This window comes from Dasypus novemcinctus, chromosome 4 (assembly GCF_030445035.2).
Source record: "Dasypus novemcinctus isolate mDasNov1 chromosome 4, mDasNov1.1.hap2, whole genome shotgun sequence".
Lineage (NCBI taxonomy): Eukaryota > Metazoa > Chordata > Mammalia > Cingulata > Dasypodidae > Dasypus > Dasypus novemcinctus.
The window spans coordinates 138,734,507-138,760,090 of NC_080676.1; the positions used below are offsets into that span (position 1 = coordinate 138,734,507).

General features: G+C 36.5%; 1 protein-coding gene across 2 annotated transcripts in view; it reads left to right on the plus strand.

Annotated features, from left to right (window-relative positions):
- The window catches only part of NCAM2 (neural cell adhesion molecule 2), a 589,167-nt gene that overhangs the window by 348,675 nt on the left and 214,908 nt on the right, over positions 1–25,584 (plus strand). For both annotated transcript variants that reach the window (XM_058296115.1, XM_058296117.1), the window contains exon 6: positions 14,834–14,951. In XM_058296115.1, coding sequence (XP_058152098.1) covers positions 14,834–14,951 — 118 coding nt within the window. The remainder of the gene's footprint in view (positions 1–14,833; positions 14,952–25,584) is intronic.

Genomic DNA, 25,584 nt, shown 5'->3' on the forward strand with positions numbered 1-25,584 from the left:
TTTTCTAAAATTTTTAACATGGCTATGATCAGACTTTGCTGAATCTGTAGATTTAATAAATGCATTATCTAAAATGACTGAGTCTGCCCACTTTTGCCTAATTCTTAATTTATTACTCCAATGTGACACTGAATATTTAGCCCACACTTTTGCATAACCTTAGCCCATTTATTGACTTTTAAAAGTAATAACTTTAAGATCCTACTTACTTAATTAAAGGAGAAAAATTAAAAGGCTCACAAGGAGAAAAAGACAGGCTACAACTCTTCTTTTTTTTTTTTTTTTTTTGGTGATCTGTCACATGAGGAATTATGTTCATTTTACAAAATTTGTTCTTTTAAAAACTTGCAATAGTAGCTTCCAGAACATGTGAGCTACATTATAATTTCATTATTTTCTGGTATCTGTTAAGGAATTATTGTAAACTAACCAAGTTATTTTTTAAATTATTTTTTTTTTTTGTTTTAGGTATGGGGGGCCTGGGAATGAACTCAGGATCTCATATGTGGGAAGCCAACTTTCAACCACTGACTCACATTGGCTTCACTGAGTTGTTTTTTTTAACTTATTTGCTGTTGTTTTGTTTTTGCTTTTTAAGGAGGCACAGGGAACCGAACCTGGGACCTCACATGTAGGAGGTGGGTGCTCAGCTGCTTGAGCCACATCCACTCCCCCTAGGCAACTTTTAATACCAAGATTACCCTTTCTCATCAACAGCATTACCCAACATCACCTTCCTTCCTAAATTTCCTTCCTCCAGAAATTCTCAAAAATAATCATTTCTAACTCTAGAATTATGTTCTGAAGCTTTACAGATTTAGATGAATTTTAAACACTCATTATTGCTCTTATTACATATTATTTCCTGGAAGCTTTATATGACTTTTCTGTAACTGCTAATTTGAATTTCTCAATTTTATCAGTTTCTCCATATTCTACTCCAATAGATCTCTAACTTTTTGTGTTAAGAACTCTATTCACTTTTTAAAAATTACTGAAAACCCCAAAGAGTTTTTGTTTTTATTGATCAAACATATTAACATATATCATATTAGAAATTAAAGCTAAGAATTTTTTAAAAAATATTTCATTAATTTACTTAAGTTTTAAAATATTAAATTATTAATAAACTAAAATAGTAATAATCTAAAAAGCATATTGCTTTAAAATAATATTTCAAAAAAAGAATAGTGAAAAGAATGCCTTCTTTTTTACAGCCATTGAGAAGTCTTTCATATTAAGTTTAGCCTTTATTTATTTATTTGTTATTAATGTGGGAACAAAAGGTAAAAGCAGTATTATACATCTACAACTGTAATTACTTACTTATCTTTTCTTTAATAAGCATTTATATTTGGGTATATTCAAGTATAGATTAGCCTTAATAAGTTATTTGGAAAATTATTTTAATTTTGTTGTTTCATCCGTATATGTATGAATAAAACATAAATACAATAAAATAAAGTGGGTGGGAGCTTTAGCTTGGGTGGGTGTGGTCCCTGGTCTTTGTTGCTTGCCTGGATGGCCACCCCAGCCCTGCCCTATGCCTTCCGTATTAAAAAAACAACTCAAATAGATTTGATGTTAAAAATCAAAAAAAGAAGAAGCTAGCACTTGAAGGGGGAATGGCGGGAGGAAGAAAAGCCCCAAAATGCAGCTTTTCAATTTTATAGTTAAAAACAGACTAAAAACATTTGAAATTGAGTAGAATATAGTCAGTTTTTTTGTGTGTGTTTTATTTTCTTTTTCTTTTTGTATGTGTGAATTTTTGGAGAAGATTTTGTACATGAAGTTTGGTGGAATCACCAACACATTTCAAACAAAGAGAAATCAGCTATGCCCCCTATACTACGAGTGTGAATAATATATATATACAGACACACACAGACACACAGTATAGTGTGTGTATATATAGTATATATATATTTGTACATTTATATATAACATATATGCATAAATATATATTTACATATAATATATATTTATATATAGTTATATATTTATATATAACAGTTACAAAAATAATCAACTGTTGGAATAGGAACATATAATCTCTACAAAGGCCATTGTGAAATATCTAGTTTAGCCTTTACCAAGACAATAATAAGATAAATTTCCCCTTCGACCTACTATTCTTATTTCTGGATAATTAACTGCAGCATTGATTGTATTAGATACAGACTGCACTACATAAAGATTTAGGCTTATACATGTGAACTAACACAAAAACTATGGTGAATTGTCCCAGTGTAATACTGTGCAATTGAAAAAAAGGAAGTTCCATACATACTGTCGTACATATACATCTTACCTCTATTACTAAGGGGAAACAATCAAGATAGACAAAATGGTGTATTTTTTTTCCCTAAAAGTAAGAAGGAAACGTAAAACTGAATGTTAGTATTATAATAAAAGTTCAAATAATAAAAGTGTTTTTTGAAGAAAAGGGTGAGGTCAAGAATTCTCGTAATTTCTTATTTCATTTTATTTTTGAACCTAGGAACATGATCTATTTATTTAAAATATCAAATTTAAAAATCATTTTGGGGGGCAAAATTTGGAAAATGTGGAAAAATGTAATGATAAAAATGCAACAAAACCTTGGTTAACATTTTCTCATTGTTCTTGTATTTATTTGTCCACCAAAAGTAGCATTAGTTCCCTAAATTTCTGAATTCTTTCATATCAAGTTTCACTAATAGAATTTGGGATACTAATAGAAACTTCTCCTTTAACTGTTTGTTGTTGCTGTTGTTGCAATTGTTTTTTTTTTTATGAATGGATTGAGCTGACTCAAACCCTACTATCCTGTAATCTAATGGTATCAAATAAAACTATTTTCTCTCACACAAGTTATGATCTTAAAATCAGTGTTAATAAGATGATTTTAATTATATTACTTTCTTACTGTATCCACAGATTTGGATAAAATATTTGAGAAAAGGCCAATAATTTGTTACTGATTCTCAACCAGGTGCCTAAGCAAATACTGAATAGATTCTCTAACAAGGCAGAAAAACTATTATGCTGTCACTAAAGACTGGAAAATTAAACTATCTTTACTTGATCATAATAACTATATTTATTTAACTTTTTGCAACCAGTGAGTTAGAATGTCTTTCCAAACAATTGTTAATTATCTTTTATGTCATTTATTTGATAATTTGTATATGCTGTTTTTATCCCTTTTGTGTTCCAAAAATAATTTCACTTCTACCACTTAGAACTTTAATGATTCCCATAAATATGAAATGAAGTACAGTTGCAAGGAACCAGGAACAATATTAATGAAAATGTATAGATACCAGATGATTTACTAACCTTTGAAGTCATAGCAAATAGCAAACGAAACAAAATTAAAACAAACAAAAAAATGCATGTGTGATTTCACTGATGCTTGATTATAACCATTGAAAAGTAAACATAATGAAAACTATGCTGAAAATGCATTCTGCATAGTGTAAATATCTTATTGCATTAAGAGAATTTACATAATTATAAAAAATCAATCATATTTACTACATGATATAATGAATTAAACATATGAAAAATTGCTAAAGACATCTTATAAAATGAAGCTACTCTCTTCTTTATTAAGGGAGGATTCTTAGAATTAAGGTAAAGAATTTATAGTTTTCCAGCATACCCTGAGTAATATGAATCAGCTTTGCCAATGTAGTTTCCTATTTTTTTCACTTTCTCCATTTTGGTTTTTTTTTAAGATTTATTTTTTATTTGTTTCTCTCCCCTTCCCCACCGCCCCCACCCCTCCACCCCCCGCCCCAGTTATCTGTTATCTGTGTCCATTTGCTGCATGTTCTTCTTTTGTCCACTTCTGTTGTTGTCAGCAGCATGAGAATCTGTGTTTCTTTTTGTTGCATCATCTTGCTGTGTCAGCTCTCCGTGTGTGCAGTGCCATTCTTGGGCAGGCTGAACTTTCTTTCACGCTGGGTGGCTCTCCTTACAGGGTGCACTCCTTGCACATGAGGCTCCCCTAAATGGGGGACCACTGCATGGCACAGCACTCCTTGTGCATGGGCCAGCTCCACACGGGTCAAGGAGGCCCAGGGTTAGAACCATGGACCTCCCTTGTGGTAGACGAATGCCCTATCCAGTAGGCCAAGTCTGCTTCCTGCTTTCTGCATTTTGATATGTTGATAAGCTATGGGAAAAAACATGTGTTAAAGAAGTAATGGAAAGACCTAAGGGAAGAAATTAATTGACCTTCCATATATACTGAGACTATAAACAAAATTTTTCAAACAACAAGGGACTTAAGTGTTCATCTGGTACATTCTCTTGGTCATGGACTGAAAAAGGTTATGTAATTTTTTTAAATGTCCCACAGCCTTAAGAGTAAACTTTTAAGAGTAAAAACAAGAAAAAAATAAATTTTAGGGATTTTAAATTTAACGTTCTTATAGGATCCAAGTGTGAAATTATTTAGTGTTATATATTTAGACCAGATCTGAAAAGGTAATGAATATCACAGCCTGCCTGACTGTGGTAGAAAAGGGTTAATTATCCTTGAACTGAACAAATTTGAATTTATGGAATGATGGGTAATCTGAAACATGTGAGCTGTGTCATGAATAGGGATTCCATGAACAAGACCACTTTCTTCACCTTCTGTGAAACATTAGAGAAGAAGTGAATTGAGACAGACTAAAGAACTGGGAAGACATGGAATTGCTGGATGCCATTTTGATTAAAGGAAAATGAAACTCTCTAATTTGTGCTATGTTTGGGGTCTAAGTAGTCCAGAACTGTTAAGTATGACTTGAAGGTGAATTCAAGTGTATTAGTCAGGGTTCTCTAGGGAAAAAGAATCAACAAAAGATATCTGTCAATAGTATGCAATTTTAGCAGTCTTTCATGTGACCATGGAGATGCACGAATCCAGGTTCCACAGGCTGGCTTCAACTAGAGGCTTCAATGAAAGTCCACTGAAGGTTCTCGAAGAGTTCTGGGAGATGTTGGCTCTCCCAGAGGAGCTGGGAAATTCTCACTTAATGCTGGAATCGCTTCCCCATTTAAGGCATTCAACTGATTGGATAAAGCATCACTCATTGCTGATGGCAATCTCCCTGATTGACATAATTATAATCAGCCATCTATGATTTACCACTGCAGTAAAGTCAATGGTGCCTAACATCCATAAATGCCCTTGTATTACAGTTAGTCCAGTGCTTGCTTTACCAAACAACTGGGCACAATTACCTGGCCAAATTGACACATTAAGTTAACCATCAATGTCCACCACTTGTCAACTTGGCAACCATACACATTACCTTAAACCATACTTAGTCTCTAAGTAAAAACAATAACAAACATGCATTATATATATATATATATATATATATTCCTGCCTAACAATATTTAACACTCCTGCATACAACTGGAAATGCATTAATTCCTTACAAAATAAGGTGCAATTTCTTGGGTAATAGTCACTCTAAAATTTGAGATCCTCAAATATTATGACATGAAGCTGATACAACTTGTTGTATAATAAGGTAAAAACTTGGGAAGAAGACAAAGAAATTCGTTTTGTGTACATATAAAGTGATCATCATAGTGAAACAAGGAAGAAAGATTCTTGACCATTACAGTCTTTGTTTCTGAAACTGTCTACCAAGTTATCTGTAAATATCTACTGAGTTTTCTCTTCCTCAGTCAGCTGATTGTAAGGGACTGTAATTGTCACGTGATTGAAGTTCATATTTATCACTACCTTCTTCCACTACCCATTCCATGTTTCCATGACCCTCAGAAAGCACTTCAGCTGGCTGTGGTTCTTTGCCTGGTGGGATGACCCAAACTTTCATTCCTGAAGATTCTGTGCCATTGTTAGTCCTGCATGGATTGGGTTATTGCAATTTTCCATTGACTTTAATCATAGCTCATGACAGTACTAGGAGATGCCATAGAGGATCTCCTATATTCCAGGCAAACTCTTCTTTACCCCCATTATGTAGATGTAGTCCTATTTCTCCTTGATAGTCAGGATCAATCACCCCAGTCAGTGCAGTAATTCCCTTCTTTGACTTTTGATTCAGAGTTAAGAGGAGTTCAAAGAGGCCAGGTGGCAGTTTTGATGTCCAGTTCAATGGAATTTTTGTTGTGTTCCCCGGTGACAGCACTCCTCCTTTTGGGACTAAAACTTGTAGAACAACAGAGGTTAAGGAAAAGGAAGCAAAGATTTTCCTAGTGGGACACTAGAGGTAATCATGAGTTGTATCACTTCCTTTTCCACCCCTTGTTTCCTGGACCCATGGTTCCTTTCAAGGGAGAAACAGCACTAAAGAGTGGATGCAGATTTAGAGCAAACACAGCCTCGTGGAGACATTGTCCCAACCCTGCAAGGTATTGCAGCCTAGTTGGCACCACAATTGAGTCTTCAAAAGGCCATTCCACCACTCTATCAATCCAGCTGCTTCAGGGTGATGGGGAACATGGTAAGACCAGCGAATTCTATTGGCATGTGCCCATTCCCATGCATCATTTGCTGTGAAATGAGTTCTTTGATCAGAAGTAATGCTGTCTGGAATGACATGGCAGTAGATAAGATATTTGGCAAGTCCATGGATGGTAGTTTTGAAGAAGCTTTGAATGCAGGAAATGCAAACCAATATACAGAGTATGTGTCTATTCCAGTTAAAACAAATTACTGCCCCTTCCATGGTGGAAATGGTCCAATGTAGTCAGAGTGCCACCAGATAGTAGGCTGATCACCTTGAGGAATGGTGCCATATTGGGGGTGGAGTGTGGGTCTCTGCTGCTGGTAGATTGAGGACTCAGCAGTGGCTGTAGCCAAGTCAGCCTTGGTAAGCAGAAGGCCGTGTTGCCGAGTCCATGCATAACCTCCATTCCTACCTCCATGGCCACTTTGTTCATGAGCCCTTTGGGCAAAGACAGGAATGACTGGGGAAAGTGGCTGAGTATTAGCCACAGAAGAGGTCATCTTATCTCCTTGATTATTAAAATCTTCCACTGCTGAAGTCTCCTGGTGAGCATTCATGTGGGACATGAATATTTTCATGTTTTTGGCCCACTCATAAAGATCTATCCACATACCTCTTCTCCAGACCTCTTTGTCACCAATTTTCCACTCATGTTCCTTCCAATTCCCTGACCACCCAGCAAAACCATTGGCAACAGCCCATAAATCACTGTACAAATGCACCTCTGGCCATTTCTTCTTCCAAGCAAAATGAACGACCAGATGCACTGCTCAAAGTTCTGCTGACTATAAGGATTTGCCCTCACCACTGTCCTTCAGAGATGTCCCAGAAAGGGGGTGCCAGGCTGCAACTGTCTACTTTCATGGGGTACCTGCATATCATGCAGAACCATCTGTAACTATCTACCAAATTTCCTCTTCCTCAGTCAGTTGATTGTAAGGGACGCCCCAAGAGGCCAAAGCTGTGGGTGGGAAAGAGAAGGTAACATGGCAAGTGTGGTGACCATGGGCATTTGGACTACCTCCTCATGTAAGTTACTTATGCCTTCAGGACCCACTTGAGCCCTATCTCATATATACCACTTCCACATTATTATGGGAGTGCTGCTGTGCACACCCAACTTTATGGTTTGGTGTGTCAGACAATACCGAGCTCATGATAGGCAACTCAGGTCTCATGGTAACTTGATGGCTATGGTTAAGCATTCAGTCTCCACTAAGGCCCAGTAGCAGGCCAAAAGCTGTTTCTCAAAAGGGGAGTAGTAATCTGCAGAGGATAGCAGGCTTTGCACCAAAATCCTAAGGGCCTGTGTTGTGATTCTCCTGTAGGAGCCTGCCAAAGGCTCCAGACAGCATCTCTATTTGCCACTGAAACTTCTAGCACCATTGGATCTGCTAGTTTATATGGCCCAAGTGGTAGTGCAGCTTGCACAGAAGGGTGAACCTGATACAGAGCCTCTTCTTGTTCCAGTTCCCAATCAAAACTAGCAGTTTTTATATCACCAGATAAATGGGCCAGAGTAGCACACCCAGATGTGTTCTCTCCAAAATCCAAAGAGACCAACTAAGTGTTGTGCTTCATTTTTGGTCATACAAAGGGCCAGATGCAGCAGCTCATTCTTCACTTAAGAAGGGATATCTCGACATGCCGCACACAAATGGACACCTAGAAATTTCACTGAGGTGGAAGGACCTTGTATTTTAGTTGGCTTTATCTCCCATCCTCTCACACAAATGCCTTACTAATAAGTCTAGAGTCTTTGCTACTTCTTGCTCACTAGTTTCTATCAATATATCATCAGAATAATGGACCAGTGTGATGTCTTGTGGAAGGGAGAGACAATCAAGATCCCTGCAGACAATATTATGACATAGGGCTAAAGAGTTGATATATCCCTGAGGCAGGACAGTAAAGGTACACTGCTGGCCTTGCCATCTGAAAGCAAACTGTTTATGGTGATCCTTACTAATAACAATTGAGAAAAAGTGTTTGCCAAATCAACAGCTGCATACCCAGTACCAGGGGACATGTTGCTTTGCTCAAGCAATGATACCACATCTGGGACAACAGCTGCAATTGGAGTCATCACCTGGTTAAGTTTATGATAATATACTGTCATCCTCCAAGATCCATCTGTTTTCTTTACAGACCAAATAGGAGAGTTGACTGGGAAGGTGGTGGGAATCACCACCCCTGCATCCTTTAAATCTTTGATGATGGCATTTCTGTAACTCCTCCAGGAATCCAGTATTGCTTTTGGTTTACTATTTTGCTAGGCAGGGGCAGTTCTAGTGGCTTCCACTTGGCCTTTCCAACCATAATAGCCCTCACTCCAGAAGTCAGGGATCCAGTGTGGGAATTCTGCCAGTTGCTGAGTATGTCTATTCCAATTATGCATTCTAGAATTGAGAAAATAACCACAGAAAGGTCCCAGGGGCACACTGGACCAACTGAGATGGATCTGAGCAAAAGCTCCATTAATCACCTGGCCTCCATAAGCCATTACTCTGACTAGTGGGCCACAATAACATATTGGGTCTCCTGGAATTAATGTCACTTCTGAGCCAGCAAATAATCCCAAAAATGTCTGATCATTTCCTTTACCCCAGTGCACAGTTACACTGGTAAAAGACCACGGATCTCCTTAGGGAAAGGTGGGAGGAAGATTAACAGTATACATTTGGGGCAGCTTAACAGGACCCTTCCCCAAGGAAATCTTGCCTTCTCATTCAAGGGGCTCTGGGCCTGTAAACTTTCACGAGTCTGGGAATTGATTAAGGGGCCATGATTATCTGCATCTGTAATTTGAATTAGGGTTTTGTTCACTCCACCTAGAACTCTTTTGTTTATACAGATCCAGAAGAAATTTAGTAGACTGTCCATCTGTTTCACTGCTAGGTACCACGTGATATATTAGCCAATGCCATAACTCTACCAGATCAGACCATTTTGAGTGCTTTTTTGAATCTGGGCTTTCATTGCAGTAGCCACTCTCACCTTGACTTTATCAATTAACTGCTGATATTTGACTTTTACCAGACTAACACCCAATCATTTCCATAATGTTTAAGGATTCTAATTCCATCACATCCCTCACTCAGTAATATCTGGACTACAGAGAAGAGCAATCACAGAACTCTTCAGGGAAGATGGAGTTAGCCTTAAAAATTTGTTCCTCACAGTCCTGGTTAAAGGTGTGTCCTCTGGACATTTCTGGGGTGGGTGGGCAGGTCTCAAATGGTAAATCCATTCTAGCATTCCAATCTCCATAAGCCATTAAATTTCCTTTTCTACTGTGTACCAGGACAAATTGGGCATCTCAATCTCAGATATGCTAGACCATCTTTAGTCCATGTTTCAGTCAGCCAACTGAACAAACTGTTAGAGCCCTTTCTAACCCCTTGAGCTATAGTGTTGAATCCAGAATTTCTGCTTAGTGGGCCCATATTAATAAATTCAACCTGATCCAACTTTATATTCCTTCCACCGTTATCCCATACCCTTTGTAATCATTCCCACACATAGTTCCCTGATTTCTGTCTATATAAGTTGGAAAACTCATGGAGTTCTTTCTGAGTATACCTTACTTCCTCATGGGTCACACTTTGTTTTTCACCTTTGGGGTCTTGTGATTTTAGTCTAGTAATAGGTCTGAAGACAAGAGAGGTGGTGGAGGTGGGTAAGGAGAAGGATTAGAAATGCCTTGCAAGCTACTCGCCTCAGGGCATTCCCTTGAATTTTCTTCTGTGAGATAAGATTAATTTCTTCAGGCTGGGTTGGAAGGCAGTTTTCATGGGGGCAGACTGTAGGCTTGGCAGTGCATGCTGGAATTTGGCTGGTATGTGCCTTGGGGCTGGGAGGAGGTCCAGTCTTCCTGGGGCACACTCAGAGTTTGGCAGGGCAGGCTTCTTTTTGGCTGGTACCCACCTCAGGGCTGGAAGTTGTTTCAGGCTCCCTGGGGCAGGCTGGAGGCTGGATGATACAAGGTTGACAAGATGTGGTCTGGACAGGGCAGGCCATCACAGGCTTATCTGGTAAAGTCTCAGCAGAATTCAGGGTTCCAATGTCTCCACCAATAGTATCATCATCCCATATTTCTCCATCCCAATACTCTGGATTCCACCCTTTTCCAATCAAAGCCCTGTAGAAACCTGCGTGGTTGAGGTTTTAGTTTCCTTTGTAACTGCTACTCGTACAATGAGTGTCTTAGTTTGGTTCTCAGATATTTCAAGCACGTGGCTACAGGGTACAAGATTTTCTTTCAGAGCCCACATAGAAACTTTCCCATTACTCATGCAGTGTTTAAGTTTCAAATTTGAAACCTTTAACTCTTTCTTTTGTAGCAGTATCAAGAGTATCTAGGAAAAGCCAGCAAACATCATTATACCATTTAACTCCATAAAACTCTGTTAAGGTGTTGAAAACACTCTCACCCCAATCCTTGCTTCTTATAAGTGAGGAAGTAGGGGAATCCAGTGATGACATTTTGCATATCTTGATTGCCAACTCACACCATGGAGTGTTAGCACCCTCTTCATTATTGGAAAGGGAGTTGTCAATACCCTTGAGTTCAGTTAGAGTAGAGAGCCAATTGCAAAACTCTCAACACCATCTCAGACACCCCGTGTTTAAGATTCTGTTCCTCAAGAACCATTGCTGGTACCAAGCTCTTTTAGTCAGCGTTCTCTAGGAAACAGAATCAACAAGAGGTATCTGTCAATAGTATGCAATTTTAGCAGAGTCATATGACTGTGGGGATGCACAAGTCCAGGTTCCCCAGGCAGGCTGCAACAGGGCCTTCAATGAAAGTCCAATGAAGTTTCTTGACAAATTCTGAGAGAGGTGGCTCTCCAAATAGGAGCTCGGAAATTCTCATTCAATGCTGGAATCACTTCCCCTTTTAAGGCATTCAACTTATTGGATAAAGCATGACTCATTGCTAATGGCAGTCTCCCTGATTGATGTAATTGCAATAAGCTCACTATGATTTACCACTGTGGTAAATCAATGGTGCCTAAATTCCATGAATGCCCTTGTATTACAGTTAGCCCAGTGCTTGCTTGACCAAACAACCAGGCACAGTTACCTGGCCAAGTTGACACATGAGCATAACCATTACACCAAGCTTCCATCTAAATGTAAAGCTATAAATCTAATTCTTCGTATACTCCCATGTGTTTTGAAGATGAAAAGGAACACTAGAAACTTACCAGAATCCACTGACTAGTTAACATATGTACAATACAAATCTTAATAAAAATATTAAAACTCATGCTGCAGAAATAGTCATGTGAAAAAAATATTTTAAAGAGTTAATATAGAATAGATGTGGGGTTGTATGAGATAATAAAACCTTTGGACAAAATATAATTGATATCTTTAAAAATTTATTTAAAACAACCCATTAGGGAGTTCAGAACAAATGAGTTTAATATACTTAAAAATTTGCTCTATCATCTTAAATAGTGGCTAACAAACTTAATGAATATGTTGGGATTAGAAGTAGTGAAAACTCAGGTTTGATAATATTTTTCTTCAGTACAGTTATGGAATTGCTTTTCAAATTGTTATGTAAATATGCAGTATTAATATTGTTTTGTACTCTACTAATGTAATTGTAAATAAGAGCAGATATTTAATTAGATAAATATATCACACCAATATACACAAAGATTTAACTCAAAACTTTGAGGTCATCTAGAATAGATGGCTCATTCTGTACACATGGAAATTATAACAAAGTTTAAAATTGCTGGAGTTTGTGGTAGCACAACAACAACTGAAGCACATGCATCTCAATTTTGAAGTGATTCTATTTGACAAATACTTCATTTACTATAGAGAACATTTCTCCTAAAAATTTCATTTTCATCATAATTCTTAACGATGTTAGAATCTTTGTGGTGGTGTTAAAAAATAGACATGGTACTCCAACTGCTATACTTAAAAATAATAAAAGTTAAAGCAAAAATACATTTTGATTAAAAAGTTATTTTCCATGTTTATAAGAGAAAAACAGAAAAAAGTAAAATGAAAATCACCTGAGAGCATCCATGTTGCTCAAATGTGACCACTCTCTAAGCCAAACTTAGCATGTAAATGCATTACCTTCCCCCCAGCATGGGACATATCTCCCCGGGATGAACCTCCCTGGCATGAGGAATTACTACCAATCACCAGCTGGTGATGCAACTAGAAAAAGACCTTGAATAAAAAGGGGAAATGGTAAAGACAAATGAGTTTATATGGCTAAGAGACTTCAAAATGAGTTGGGTGGTCATCAGAGGGGTTGTGCTTATGCATGTCTCAGCAGGATCCCAGGGACAGCCAAAGTAGATACATCCCCAGGTAGTGGTGACCCTGAGAGTTAAGGAGACATCCAGGTCCTACAGTAATAGCAGATGGCTCTGGAGATCAGTGCCTTGCCAGTGGGCCCTACTTTGGAAATTGTGCTCCTGCATGTGATGGAGTTGGACTCTGTTGTGACCTTTCTACACATGCCTCTCTGTCACTTTTACTAAACCTGTGATTGATGTTGGGTTTGATGTATACTCAGGAGACTTGAATCTCTGTACTCTCCATGTGCCAGCTGGGCCCTGAGCCTAAGCAGAGTTGCAATACCTACTTTCAAGTTTGGTGGGCTTACCCAGGTCAGCTAACAGGGAGGTGAAGTTGGTCAACTACCATACAAGGGAACCAAGAGTGTCTACAACTGCAAGCTGGAAAATCACATACATCAGCCAGGTGGGATTTAAGTCCCCTCTTGATTTAAAGGTGGATTGTAAATCGCCATCCCAGGGTCCACAGGATGGAGGAATAAAATACTGATTAGAGTAGACTAACTGGTATTCTACTAAAAAACTATTTTGACTCTAGCAATGTAGTAAATTGCATCATTGATGTGGAGACAGTGTCCACGAAAGTTGCTGAGGGCAGGGAGAAAGAAGAAGAGGTGTGATGTGGGAACATTTTCAAGACTTGGAGTTGCCCTGAATGATATTGCAGGGACAGATGCAGGGCATTATATATCCTGCCATAACCCACTGAATGGTCTAGGGGAAAATGAAAACTACAATGTAAACTATAATCCATATGGTGTTGCAGTTCTCCAAAATGTATTCAGCAAATGCACTGAATGTGCCACAATGATGAAAGAGTTTGTTGATGTCAGAGGAGTGGGGTGGGGTGGGGTGTACCACTTATATTTTTTAATGTAACATTTTTTGTGATCTATGTCTCTTTAAAAAATACAATTAAATCAAAATTTAAAAAAAATTTAAAAATATGCCTGGAATGTAGAGTTGCTCTCTGAAAAAAAAGTCATCTTTTTGGAAATCTCATATTTATGATGTTATTCTAGAAACATGCATGTTATATCTTGCCCTTTGGTGTGAATTCATAGGAGAAACTTGATTTACTATGCTTAATTGCAATTTACCTATCAGTTCTTATCCCCACCATCAATGGGTATAATGCAGCATCAATGCTAATGTGAATGCTATTGCAGAGATATTTAATCATAATCACACTTCTAAGTGCTTATCTAGCCATGTTGTTTAGGACACATAAAAGTAAATCTATTAATATAGTTAAATTTAGGAATATTATTTTATCATATTCAATTCTAAATCACCAATGTGTGCATCACAATTTATGTGTTACTTTGTAATTTAGCTTTTGTTATGGATATTATCGATTTGTTTATTGCAAATAGTGCATTTCAGTAACAGTTTCAACTGGTCCAAAATGTGCAGCATGTGCAGTTTTTCCAATGTAATTAGTTGGAAATTGGGGAGGCTTAATTTTAAAATTGAATTGTTCATGAAAATCTATTTTCATACTCTATGGCTTAAACAGTTTCTCTTCATAAAATGTTCTATAGTTATGTGAAGAAATTAAGTGTAGTTAATCAGAAAGAACATTAGGGTTTGACACCTAATTTGAAAGCCCTGTCTCAAAGCTGTAAATGATTGCTTATGGAATTACATATACGAGTGAGAACCAAAATAGGAAATCCATTTATACTCAAAGTAGATTTTAGTATTGACTTGAGTTAGGGTTGTATATTCTATTGTTTTGTGAGACCTATTTTTTTAAAGTATATATAAATGTATATTTTTTAGTTTATTTGTAGTCTAGTAAAAAAACAGTATAATTGATTTATAACCAATTAATTTTTATACCTTAAAAAGTAGATCACATTGTCATTTTACTATAAAAGCAAATCGGCTCCACTGATATAAGTATAGGAGCTATTAAGTCTTAAAGCATTGCATAAATAAATGGTAAAAAATAAATAAAAGCAGTTTCAATGGTAATGGTGAAAATATTTTATATCTCTATTGAATATATATTCATCTTTCTTTCAGTTCCACCAGCAATCACAATGCCTCAGAAATCCTTTAATGCCACAGCAGAGAGAGGAGAAGAGATAACATTATCCTGTAGGGCCGCTGGCTCTCCTGAACCCACCATAAACTGGTATAGGTAGGTCATGTGCTGACATCCTTTTAGCTTCTGTTCCCAGTCAAGCTGATGGAATAATTTTCTGGAAATTTATCATTCGAATAAGAAGTAAAGAATTGTTTTTGAATTTCATTAAATATACTGGTGCTGTTGTGTTCAGGTAATTTGTTTAGATTAACTTGCTAAGGAGCTCAAAATTATGATTTCACCGTAACTTTCCGAGTCAAAAAATGCACACCTCTCCCTGGTCATTGTTTCTACAAGGGTGTTTTTTTTGGTCAAAACGTGCCCAAGGACCCCTTTAACTGATACGACCCTTTTATTGTTATTGTAAAGTGTATCTTGAAGTAGAAATTCTTTAGTTGATGGCATCACTGCGATATGTGAATAATTTCACATCTATTAGAACATTTATTGAAAATGTATTAATCATAGATTTTACTAGAGACCCTATTGTTGCAGAAACCAAGAAAATTATGTAGAGTTATATTTTCATGAATTTGATATACCATTCTAAAAAGTTTATCTTATCAAATGAACACTCTTATTCTAAATCTATTCTATGACAGTTCACTTTGACCTACCTTGTTTTTAGAATATTAGATATGATTTGATTTCGGTTAAAATCAAACAGATTTCAAAACATGCTTTTGGATGTAACTCAAAAACTATTAAAATGACAAGCAAAAGAATTTTAAGAATGGAAAATCCTGGAAATATTTAGTAGTTACTAATGCAGTTTATCAACTGGGCATTAGATTTAGATATTTGTGGTCACTTCTACACCTCAAAAATCAGATAGCACAAGAATAAGTACAAGAATAAAATTGGTAAAAATATACTCAAATTAAGGCAAATGTGTCCGTAAGGACAGTTGATGGTGATGATTGAAATTCAATTTTTTTCTTAATTTTCTAAACATTTACTATATAATTTTCCATTTTAGATCTTTATTCATTTAGTATAGCAAGCAGCAATGAGCAAGGCATTTCTTCAGATAAGATGTTTTGTAAGTGTTCTTCGCAGGCAGTAACTCCTTTGCATCTTCATGTTACCATTTTGTAATGGAATTATACATAAAACATCAATATAAAACACCCCAGATAATGATTATATATCTAGAGTTTCCTTGTTTACTATCTAGGATCTCTAGTTAATATCGGATCTAAATGCAGCACAAATCTCATCATTACAATGAATCCGTCATTACAATGAATAAGTACTGTTCTAGAGTCACATTCTAATCATTTTATCTATCCTGAGACTTCCTTAAAATTTTATATTTGTGCAAAATCCTTGTCTTATATTTAACCGGAAATATAGTTATGATAAAGATTAGTGCCAACCAGATTCAGAGGGTAATTGAGGAATAATTTTATTTTATAATTTTTTATCTCTGTAACTTCATATGATTAGTTTTCTACCTTGGGTGGGATAAAGTAAATATTTATTTAAATCACAAAGCACACTGTGCTAGTCCCTGTGTGTGTGTGTGTGTGTGTGTGTGTATAAAATGAAACTAATATTGGAGGGAATTTTTTGTTTTGCCATATTGATCTGTAGATACAAGAATGTCATCTTTGTGTAAAACATCATGTAAGCATTAGGAAATTATAGGGCAGCAACTCAGAGAAAAAGATCCAGACTTAAGTGTTGCATAGAGATAATTTCTCCAAGGGATACGCGTGAAATTAGTAAAGAGAGATGAGGACCAAACATTGGGGAATAATAATAAATTTTCATGAAGAGTGCTAGGAGCACTTGGTGACATGGAAGCCAAAGTCAGAATGAAAATAGAAATTACTAATAGCCCTCTTTTCATTTCCATTGAAGTGCTTCTACATCTTTTGAGAATATCCTATCAATCTTCTTTGTTAGCCCATGAATTTGGGAAAATACATTCATTTTCAAAAGATTAAATAACCTTGTGTTCCTTGGATAAACAGCACTCAATCATGATATATTTTCCTTTTTTATATATTGCTAGAATCAACATGCAAATAATGTGTTAAGAATTGCAGCATTCATGGCTTTGACAGAAATCATTTTATCATTTCCTTATGCTTGTGTTGTTTTTGGTTCAGGGCAATAAAGGTATTACCCCCTCTTTTAAATTTTGGAAGAGTTTTATAGAACGTTCATTATTTCTTTCATAACTATTTGAAAGATTTCTCTGGTCAACCAGTCTGTGCCTGGATTCTTCTTGTGTGAAAGCTTTTAATTACAAATTCATTTTTTTTCATAGATTTATGGCTATTTCCATTGTTTAAATTTCTTTGGTGAATTATATCATACCAGGAATTTGTACATTTCATCTTAGTTGTTGCATTGTAGTCCTTTTAAATTGTGTAATATCCATGTTTCCTCTGTCACCTTGGTACTGGTTATTTGTTCCATTTCTTTGTCTGATTAGCCTGAGAAAATTATAATTTATCAGGGCTTTGGTTTCAATTGTTTTATTTTTTGTTTTACTCCTTTCTATTTCACTGATCTCTACTCTTATGTTTATAATTGTCTTTCTTCTGCTTATTTTGTGTTTTTCACTTGTGTTTTTTGTTGTTCCAGGTAGATACTTATGAATTTATTTTAATCATTTCCATTTTAATAATGTAAACATGTAATTCTATCTCTAAATACCTCAAGTCATATTTTCATTTTGTTCAGTTAAACCTTTTTGGTGTTTTTTCTTTCTTTATTAGAGAAGTTGGGGATTTACAGACAAATCTTACATAAAGTACAGGATTCCCATATACCACCCCACAACCAACAACTTGGTGTGGAACATGTGATATAATTGATTATAGCACATTTTTATAATTATACTTTTAATTAAGGTCCATGTGTAACTTAGGATTCACTGTTTGTGTAGAGTAGTGCCATAGATTTTTAAAAAACATTTTATTTTGTTTCTCTCTATATAATCTAACGGTTCCCCTTTTAGTCAAATTCAGATATTTATTTCAGTGCTGCTAATGGTATTCACAAGGTTGTGCTACCATCACCATCATCCATTACCAAAACATTTCTATCATTCCAAATAGGAACCCTATAAATTTTAAGTTTTAACTTCCCATTCCATATCCCCACCCCATCCCCTGGTAACCAGTGTTCTGGATTCTAACTCTATGAGTTTGCTTATTTTAATTATTTCAAATCAGTGAGATAATACAATATTTGTCCTTTTGTGTCTGGCTTATTTCACTCAACATGATGTCTTCAAGGTTCATACATGTTGTTGACAGCATGTATCAGGGCTTCATTCTTTTTATGGCTAATTAATAGTCCATTGTAAGTATATAATGTTTCATTTATCCATTCATTCTTTTGGCAATTGTGAATAATGTCACTATGAATATTGGTGTGCAAATATCTGTTAGAGTCCCTGCTTCCAATTCTTTTGCACATAGACCTAGTGGTGAGAATGTCAGGTCCTATGGTAGTTCTATTCCATTGGTCTATATATCTCTCCTTGTACCAATACTATGCTGTTTTGATTATGGTGGCTTTGTAATGAGTTTTAAGATTGGAAAGTGCGAATCCTTCAATTTTATTCTTCTTTTTAAAGATGGCTTTAGCTTCTCAGGACCCTTAACCTTCCTTATAAATTTGATGATTGGCTTTTTTATTTTTACAAAGAAGACTGTTGGAATTTTGATAGGGCTTGCATTTAATTGCATTGGATAATATTGCCATCTTAATGACATTTAGTCTTCTAATCCATGAACATGGAATATCATTCCTTTTATTTAGGTGTTCTTTATTTTCTTTAATCAATGTTTTATAATTTTCTGTGTATACATCATTTACACCCTTGGTTAGGTTTATTCCTAGACATTTGATTCTTTTAATTGCTGTTGTGAATGGATTTTTTTCCCTTGATCCTTCTTCTCATGATACATTGCTTATTTATACAAACAATACTGATTTTGGAGTGTTGATCTTGTACCCTGCCACTTTGCTGAATTCATTTAGAAGCATTGTTGTAGATTTTTTGGGATTTTCTGTATATAGAATCATATCATTTGCAAATGAGGAAAGTTTTGCTTCTTCCTTTAGAACTGGAATACTTTTTATTTCTTAGTCTTATCTAATTGCTCTGGCAAGATTTTCCAGTACAATGTGGAATAACAGTGATAACAGTGGGTATCCTTGTGTGTTCCTGATCTTAGAGGGAACGCTTTCAGATTTTGACTATTAAGTAGAAAGTTAGCTGTGGATTTTTCATTTATGCTTTTTGTAGTCTATATGTTGTTGTTGTTGTTTTAATAAAAATAATTATTTTTAAAGAAGCTTTAGATTACATAAATGCTACATAGTAAAGATAGGGGATTCCCATATATCCTCCCTCTTCCCCCTCCCATACTTTTCCCCATTAACATCTTTCATAAGTGTGGTACATTCGTTAAAATTGATGAAAAAATATGGAGGCATTGCTACTAACCATGGACTATAGTTTACATTATATTTAACACTTTGCACCACAAAATTTTTTAGGTTTTGATAAAAATGTACAATGACCTGTATCCATCATTGCTTTTATTAGGAAAGATGTTAGATTTTGTCAGATGCATTTCTGCATCAATTGTGATGATCTTTTTTTTTTATTCTGTAAATGTGTTGTATTATAATATTTGATTTTCTTAAGTTGAACCATCCTTGCAGACCAGGGATAAATCCCACTTGATCACAGTATAAAATTCTTTTAATATGTTGTTGGATTTGGTTTGCTAGTATTGTGCTGAGGATTATTGCATCTGTTTTCATAAGTTATATTGATCTGTAGTGTTATTTTCTTTTGGTGTCTTTATCTGACTTTAGGATGAATATGATGTTGTTGGCCTTGTTGAATGAGTGTGGGACTGTTTTTTCCTCTTCAATTTTTTTGGAAGAGCTTAAGGAGAACTAGAGTTATATTTTCTTGGAATATTTGGAGGAAGTCCCCTGTGAAACCATCTGTTATGGGTTTTTCTTTGTTGGGAGGTTGTTGATGACTAATTCAATCTATTTATTAAAAATCGGTTTGTTGAGCACTTCTATTTCTTCTTTTTTATTGTCTTTTTTATTGTATTTTTTGAAGATACATAGATTGCAAAAAAATGTTACATTAAAAATATAAGAGATTCTCACATCCCCCATCCCCCACCCCACCCCCACTCCTCCCACATCCACAACCTCATTCATCATTGTGGCACATTCATTGCATTTGGTGAACACATTTTGGATCACTGCTGCACCACATGCATAATAGTTTACATTGTAGTTTACACTCTCCCCCAGTACATTATTGGTTTATGGCAGGATATATAATGTCCAGCATCTGTCCCTGAAATATCATTTAAGACAACTCCAAGTCCTGAAAATGCCCTCACATCACATCTCTTCTTCCCTCTCTCTGCCCTCAGCAACTACCGCAGCCACTTTCTCCACATCAATACTACAGTTTCTTCCATTACTAGTCACAGTAGTTCTATAGTCACAGTAAGTCCACTCTAATCCATATTTTATTCCTCCATCCTGTGGACCTTGGGATGGTCATGTCCACCCCACCTCTCTATTGAGAAGGGGCTTAGATTCCAAATGGTTGATGGATGTGATTCTCGTGCTTGGAGTTGTAGGCACTCTCAGTTCCCTGTTGTATTGGTTGACCATCTTCACCTCCCTGTTAGCTGACCAGGGTAAGTCCATTGAACCAGTAAGTAGGATTTGCATATCTGCTGAGGCTCATGTCCCAGCTGGCATATGGCCAGTCCACAGATTGAGTTCTCTTGGGTGTACACCAACCCCAGCGCCAAACACAGGTTCAGAAAAAGTGACAAAAGAGACATGTGTAGAAAGGTCACATCTGAGTCCAACTCATACTCATACTCAGGAACACAAATTCCAAAGTAGGGCCCACTGGCAAGGCACTGAACTCCAGAGCCAACTGCCATGACCGTAGAACCTGTGTGTCTCCATAGCCCTCAGGAGCACCGGTACCTGGGATTGTATCCACTTTGGCTGACTCTGGGATCCTGCTGAGGCATGCATAAGTGTGACCTCTCTGATGACCTCCCAAATCTTTTTTGAAGACTCTTAGCCATATAAACTTATTTGTCTTTACCATCTCCCCTTTTATTCAAGGTCTTTTTCCAGTTGCATCACCAGTTAGTGATTTGTAGCAATCCCTTGGCATCAAGGAGGCTCATATTCAGGAGTCATGTCCCATGCTGGGGGTAAGGTAATGCGTTTACATGCTGGGTTTGGCTTAGAGAATGGCCACATTTGAGCAACATGGAGGTTCTCAGGAGGTATGTAATTATTTTGTGCATTTCTAAGAATTGGTCTGCTTCATCTAGGCTATGTTCTTTATTGGCATACAGTTGTTAAAAATATTCTCTTTTAGTTCTTTTTATTTCAGCAGGGTCACCAGTAATGACCCTTCTTTCTGATATTGGTTATTTTTATCAACTCTCTTTTTGTTGTCATTCTAGCTAAAACTTCGTGGATGTTATTGATCTTTCCAAAGACCAACTTTTGATTTTGTTGATTCTCTTGGTTTTGTTCGTTTGTTTTCTATTTCATTTATCCCCATTATAATATTTATTTCCTTCCTTCTGCTTGCTTTGGGTTTAGTTTGCTCTTCTTTTCCTAGAACTTAACAGTTTTGACATTAGCTAATTTGCTATTTAGGTTTTGTAAATCTTATATCTTTTTGTTCCTCACTTTCATTAAAGTCTACATTTATATCTATTTGCTTACCTGTGATGAAATGAGTGACATCTCATTTTGATCTGGAAATATTTTTCATCTGTTTTCCTTGTGGTTACCATGGGTTTAACATTTAATATCCTAAAATATAACAGTCATATTTGGTTTGATATCAACTTAACTTCGGTAGCATACAGATATACTTTTCTATACATCTCTGCTCCTCCACCATTTTTGTCCTTTTTTTAGAGAGGGGGAAGCAGGTGCTCAACCACTGAGCTACATTTGCTCCCAAATAAACGTTGATTTTTTTCATTTGTTTTTTTGCTTCAGGAGGTACCGGGGATTAAATCCAGAACCTCATACATGGGAAGTAGGCACTCAACCACTTGACCTAAATCCATGCCCCAATTTTGTACTTTTTAACACTTATATCTTTGCACATTATATGTACAAGAACTTCAAAATATCATTACATTTTATGCATTTGCATTTTAGCACCTGTAGAAAGTAAGAATTGGAGTTACGTAACAAACAATACAGCACAATAATACTGGAATTTTTATTTACCCACAATATTACCTTTACCACAGGTCTTTATTTCTTTATGTGACCTTGAACCACTGTCTAGTCTCCTTTCCTTTCAATCTGAAGAACTCCCTTGAACATTGTTTCAGGGTAGGCTGGTGGTGATGAACTCATTCAGCTTTTGCTTATCTGAGAATGTCTTAATCTCTCTCTCATTTTTGAAAGAGTCTTGCCAGATACAAAATTCTTGGCTGGTATTTAATTCCTTCATTACTTTAAGTATTTCAACCCACTGCCATCTTTCCTCCATGGTTTCTGATGAGAAATTTGCACTCAGTATAATTTGATTCCCTTGTACATAACACATTGCTTTTCCCATGTCCTTGACTTTGCATTTAGTAGTGTCATCAAGAGAAGATGGGGTGTTTTTTCTTAATTTTATCTGCACTTCTTGAAAGCCCTCTGTATTTCTTGAATGTGTGTATCTATGGCTTTTACTATGTTTGGAAAGTTCCCTGTCATTTTTTTGATTATTCCTTCTGTCTCTTTCTAGTTCTTCTTCTTCTGGGACTCCCACAAGCTATATATTGGTACATGTAATGGTGTCAAGCTGTCTTAGGCTACTTTCTCTTTTAATATATGCATTTTCTTTCCTTTCTGCTCCTCAACTTGACTCATTTAAAATGTCTTATCTTCAAGTTCACTGATTCTTTCTTCTGCCAACTCCAATCTGCTTTTGAAGCCGTCCTATGCATTTTTCATTTTAGTTTTTTTACTCTTCAACTCTAGTAACTGTTTGTTGTTCCTATTTATAATTTCTATATCTTTACTTAGACTCTCATATTGTTCATTCCTTGTTTTTCTGATATCCTTTTGTTCTTTCTCTGTGCTTTTATCTTCTTCTTCAGCATTTTTTTAAAGGATTATTTTCAGAATGCTCACACTCTCATCTTCCTCATTGGTGTTTTTTACATATTTTATCCTCTTCTTTCAGATGAGCCATTATTTTCTGATTTTTTTTTGTCTTACTATTCTTGCAAACTGTACATTTTAATATTTAAAATATTAACTATGGAATTTACTCCCTTGAATGACAATTTCTTTGTTTGGAAATATTGTGATGATAAGCAGAGATGTTCTTGAGGCAAATACAGTGGGCAGAGTCTTCCCTGTCTTTTTGGGTCTCTGTCTTCTCCTGGGCTATTGCTTGTTAGTTTTCTTGGAATTCTCCCATTTATAGGACTTTGGTTGTGTCCTCTGTCTCCCTGGGATCAAAACCCTCTCCCAGGTATCTGATGTCAGCAGATCTTTGTTCCAGCTTATCCACCTCTATGTTGTTGTTTGTTTTTAACACTCCTTTCTTGGTCTCACACTGCTTTTTCTGGGAGGACAAATTCTGAGAAGAGATTCACCCCAGGGAGAATTTTCCCAAGTTGGATTTTCCCAGCCCAAACAGAGTCGGATACCCACAAAGTGTGAACAGACCACCTGCAATGTGTCCTGTGGAGGGTTTCAGGAAGGGTGCCAAAACTCTGATAGCTCCCCAAAGCTGAGCATTCCTGGCCTACCCATCATATGCAGCTCTTCAGCTTCCTGTCCCCCACAACTCTGAGGAAGTGCTGTATCTTTTAATATCCACAGTGTCTGCCCCTATCTGGGGAGTGTTGATACAATAGCTGCCACCTCCTTTGTCCAGAGAATGTTGAAATAATAACTTTATTCAGAGCAAGGACCCCACAAAAATCTGAATTCTCTAGTTAAAAGCCAAGATCAGTGACTGATAATGCACATCTGTGTTCCTGGAGAAGCAGATTTTTATGTTCCTTTCTATCACCAGCAGCTAGCCAGAGATGGAACCTCAAGATGGTGGCCTGCCATAAGAGTGGAGGATGGGCAGCAGTAGCTGCCCACTCATGCAGGGAACAGCTTAAGTTCTTTACAGTACTTACCAGTTTCTTCTTCCCACTCTTTCCAGTAAACTATTCTTCTGGCCTCTAGTGTTTCACAATAATTGTTCATAGTTTCTGCCTGTGTAATAGTTGTTTTGGTGGAAAGACTGAGTCCTGAAGCTCCCTACTCTGCCATCCTTTCTGGAAGTTACTCTGCAATCCAGTTAAACTTTAAAAAAAATTTTTCCACCTGGATGCTGGATGCAATCCTCCCATTTTCAGTTGTAATCACTCTAGGCTCCATGGTGTGGTGGTTGTCCTTCTTCACCTCCATCTTAGCTGAGTGTGGTAAGTCCAATAAATCAGATTGTAGGTGCTGGAGTCTGTTGAGGCTCAGGATCTGGCTATCACATGGACACAACCAATCCAGTGTCCACATAGAAGAGGTGGCATTGGATTGGGAAAAGTGGACATAATGGACAAAGGGTATGGGGAAAGGCAGGAAGAGATGAGAGGTGGAGGCGTCTTCGGGACATGGAGCTGCCCTGGATGGTGCTTCAGAGGTAATCACCGGACATTGTAAATCCTCACAGGGCCTACATGATGGAATAGAGGAGAGTATGGGCCATGATGTGAACCAATGTATATGAGGTGCAGAGGTGCCCAAAGATGTACTTACCAAATCCAATGGATGTGTCATGATGATGGGAACGAGTGTTGTTGGGGGGGGGGGGAGAGGGGGGGTGGGGGGGTGGGGTTGAATGGGACCTCACATATATATTTTTAATGTAATATTATTACAAAGTCAATAAAAAATAAAAAAATAAAAAAAAAATTTTTCGTTTTGATGTTATTATTAACCCTTGTGTTATTATAAGTATGTTGGTTGTTTCTAAATATTTGGATATATTTCATGTATATGTGTGTGTATTTCTGCTCTTGATTTCTTTTCAGAGAACATGTTTATTTTATCAATTTGTTTAAAAATTTTCAGTTTATTTTATTATCTTTATTAATATTCTGTGTGTACTTAAAAAGAATGTGTATTCTCTTTTTTTGAGTGCTGTTTCTCCAGAAAATCAATTAAATTAGATTAATTTAGATTAGCTTAGATTAGATTAGATTGTTCTAGCCATCCTTAAACTTACTGATTTTCTAATTATTGTTTTCCAACTTCATTTGTAATATTTTCTTCCTTCTTTCTACTCCACTGTGTTTCATGTGTTTGAAACTCTGTTATTGCTTGTGTAAGCATTTATTGTTGTGATGGTTCTTTCCCTAGCCTGGAAAAACCTTACTTCTACATGCTCACTGATCAGTATTCCATTGAAAAGTTGATGGGAACCTTCTGCAGATTTCTACATTTCCCTTTTTGTGCATTTCTCCCCTCTAATATTCTCTCACCCATAAATTCTAGCCATCTTGGCTTTCCACAACTCCTAACTCTGTCTCTCCAACTCAGAGATACTGTTTACCTCTGTTAGGTTCTCTCTCCCTTAACTTCAGCCTGGAAACTCTCTTCAGGCAGTAAGCAATGGCAGTCCTCAGGG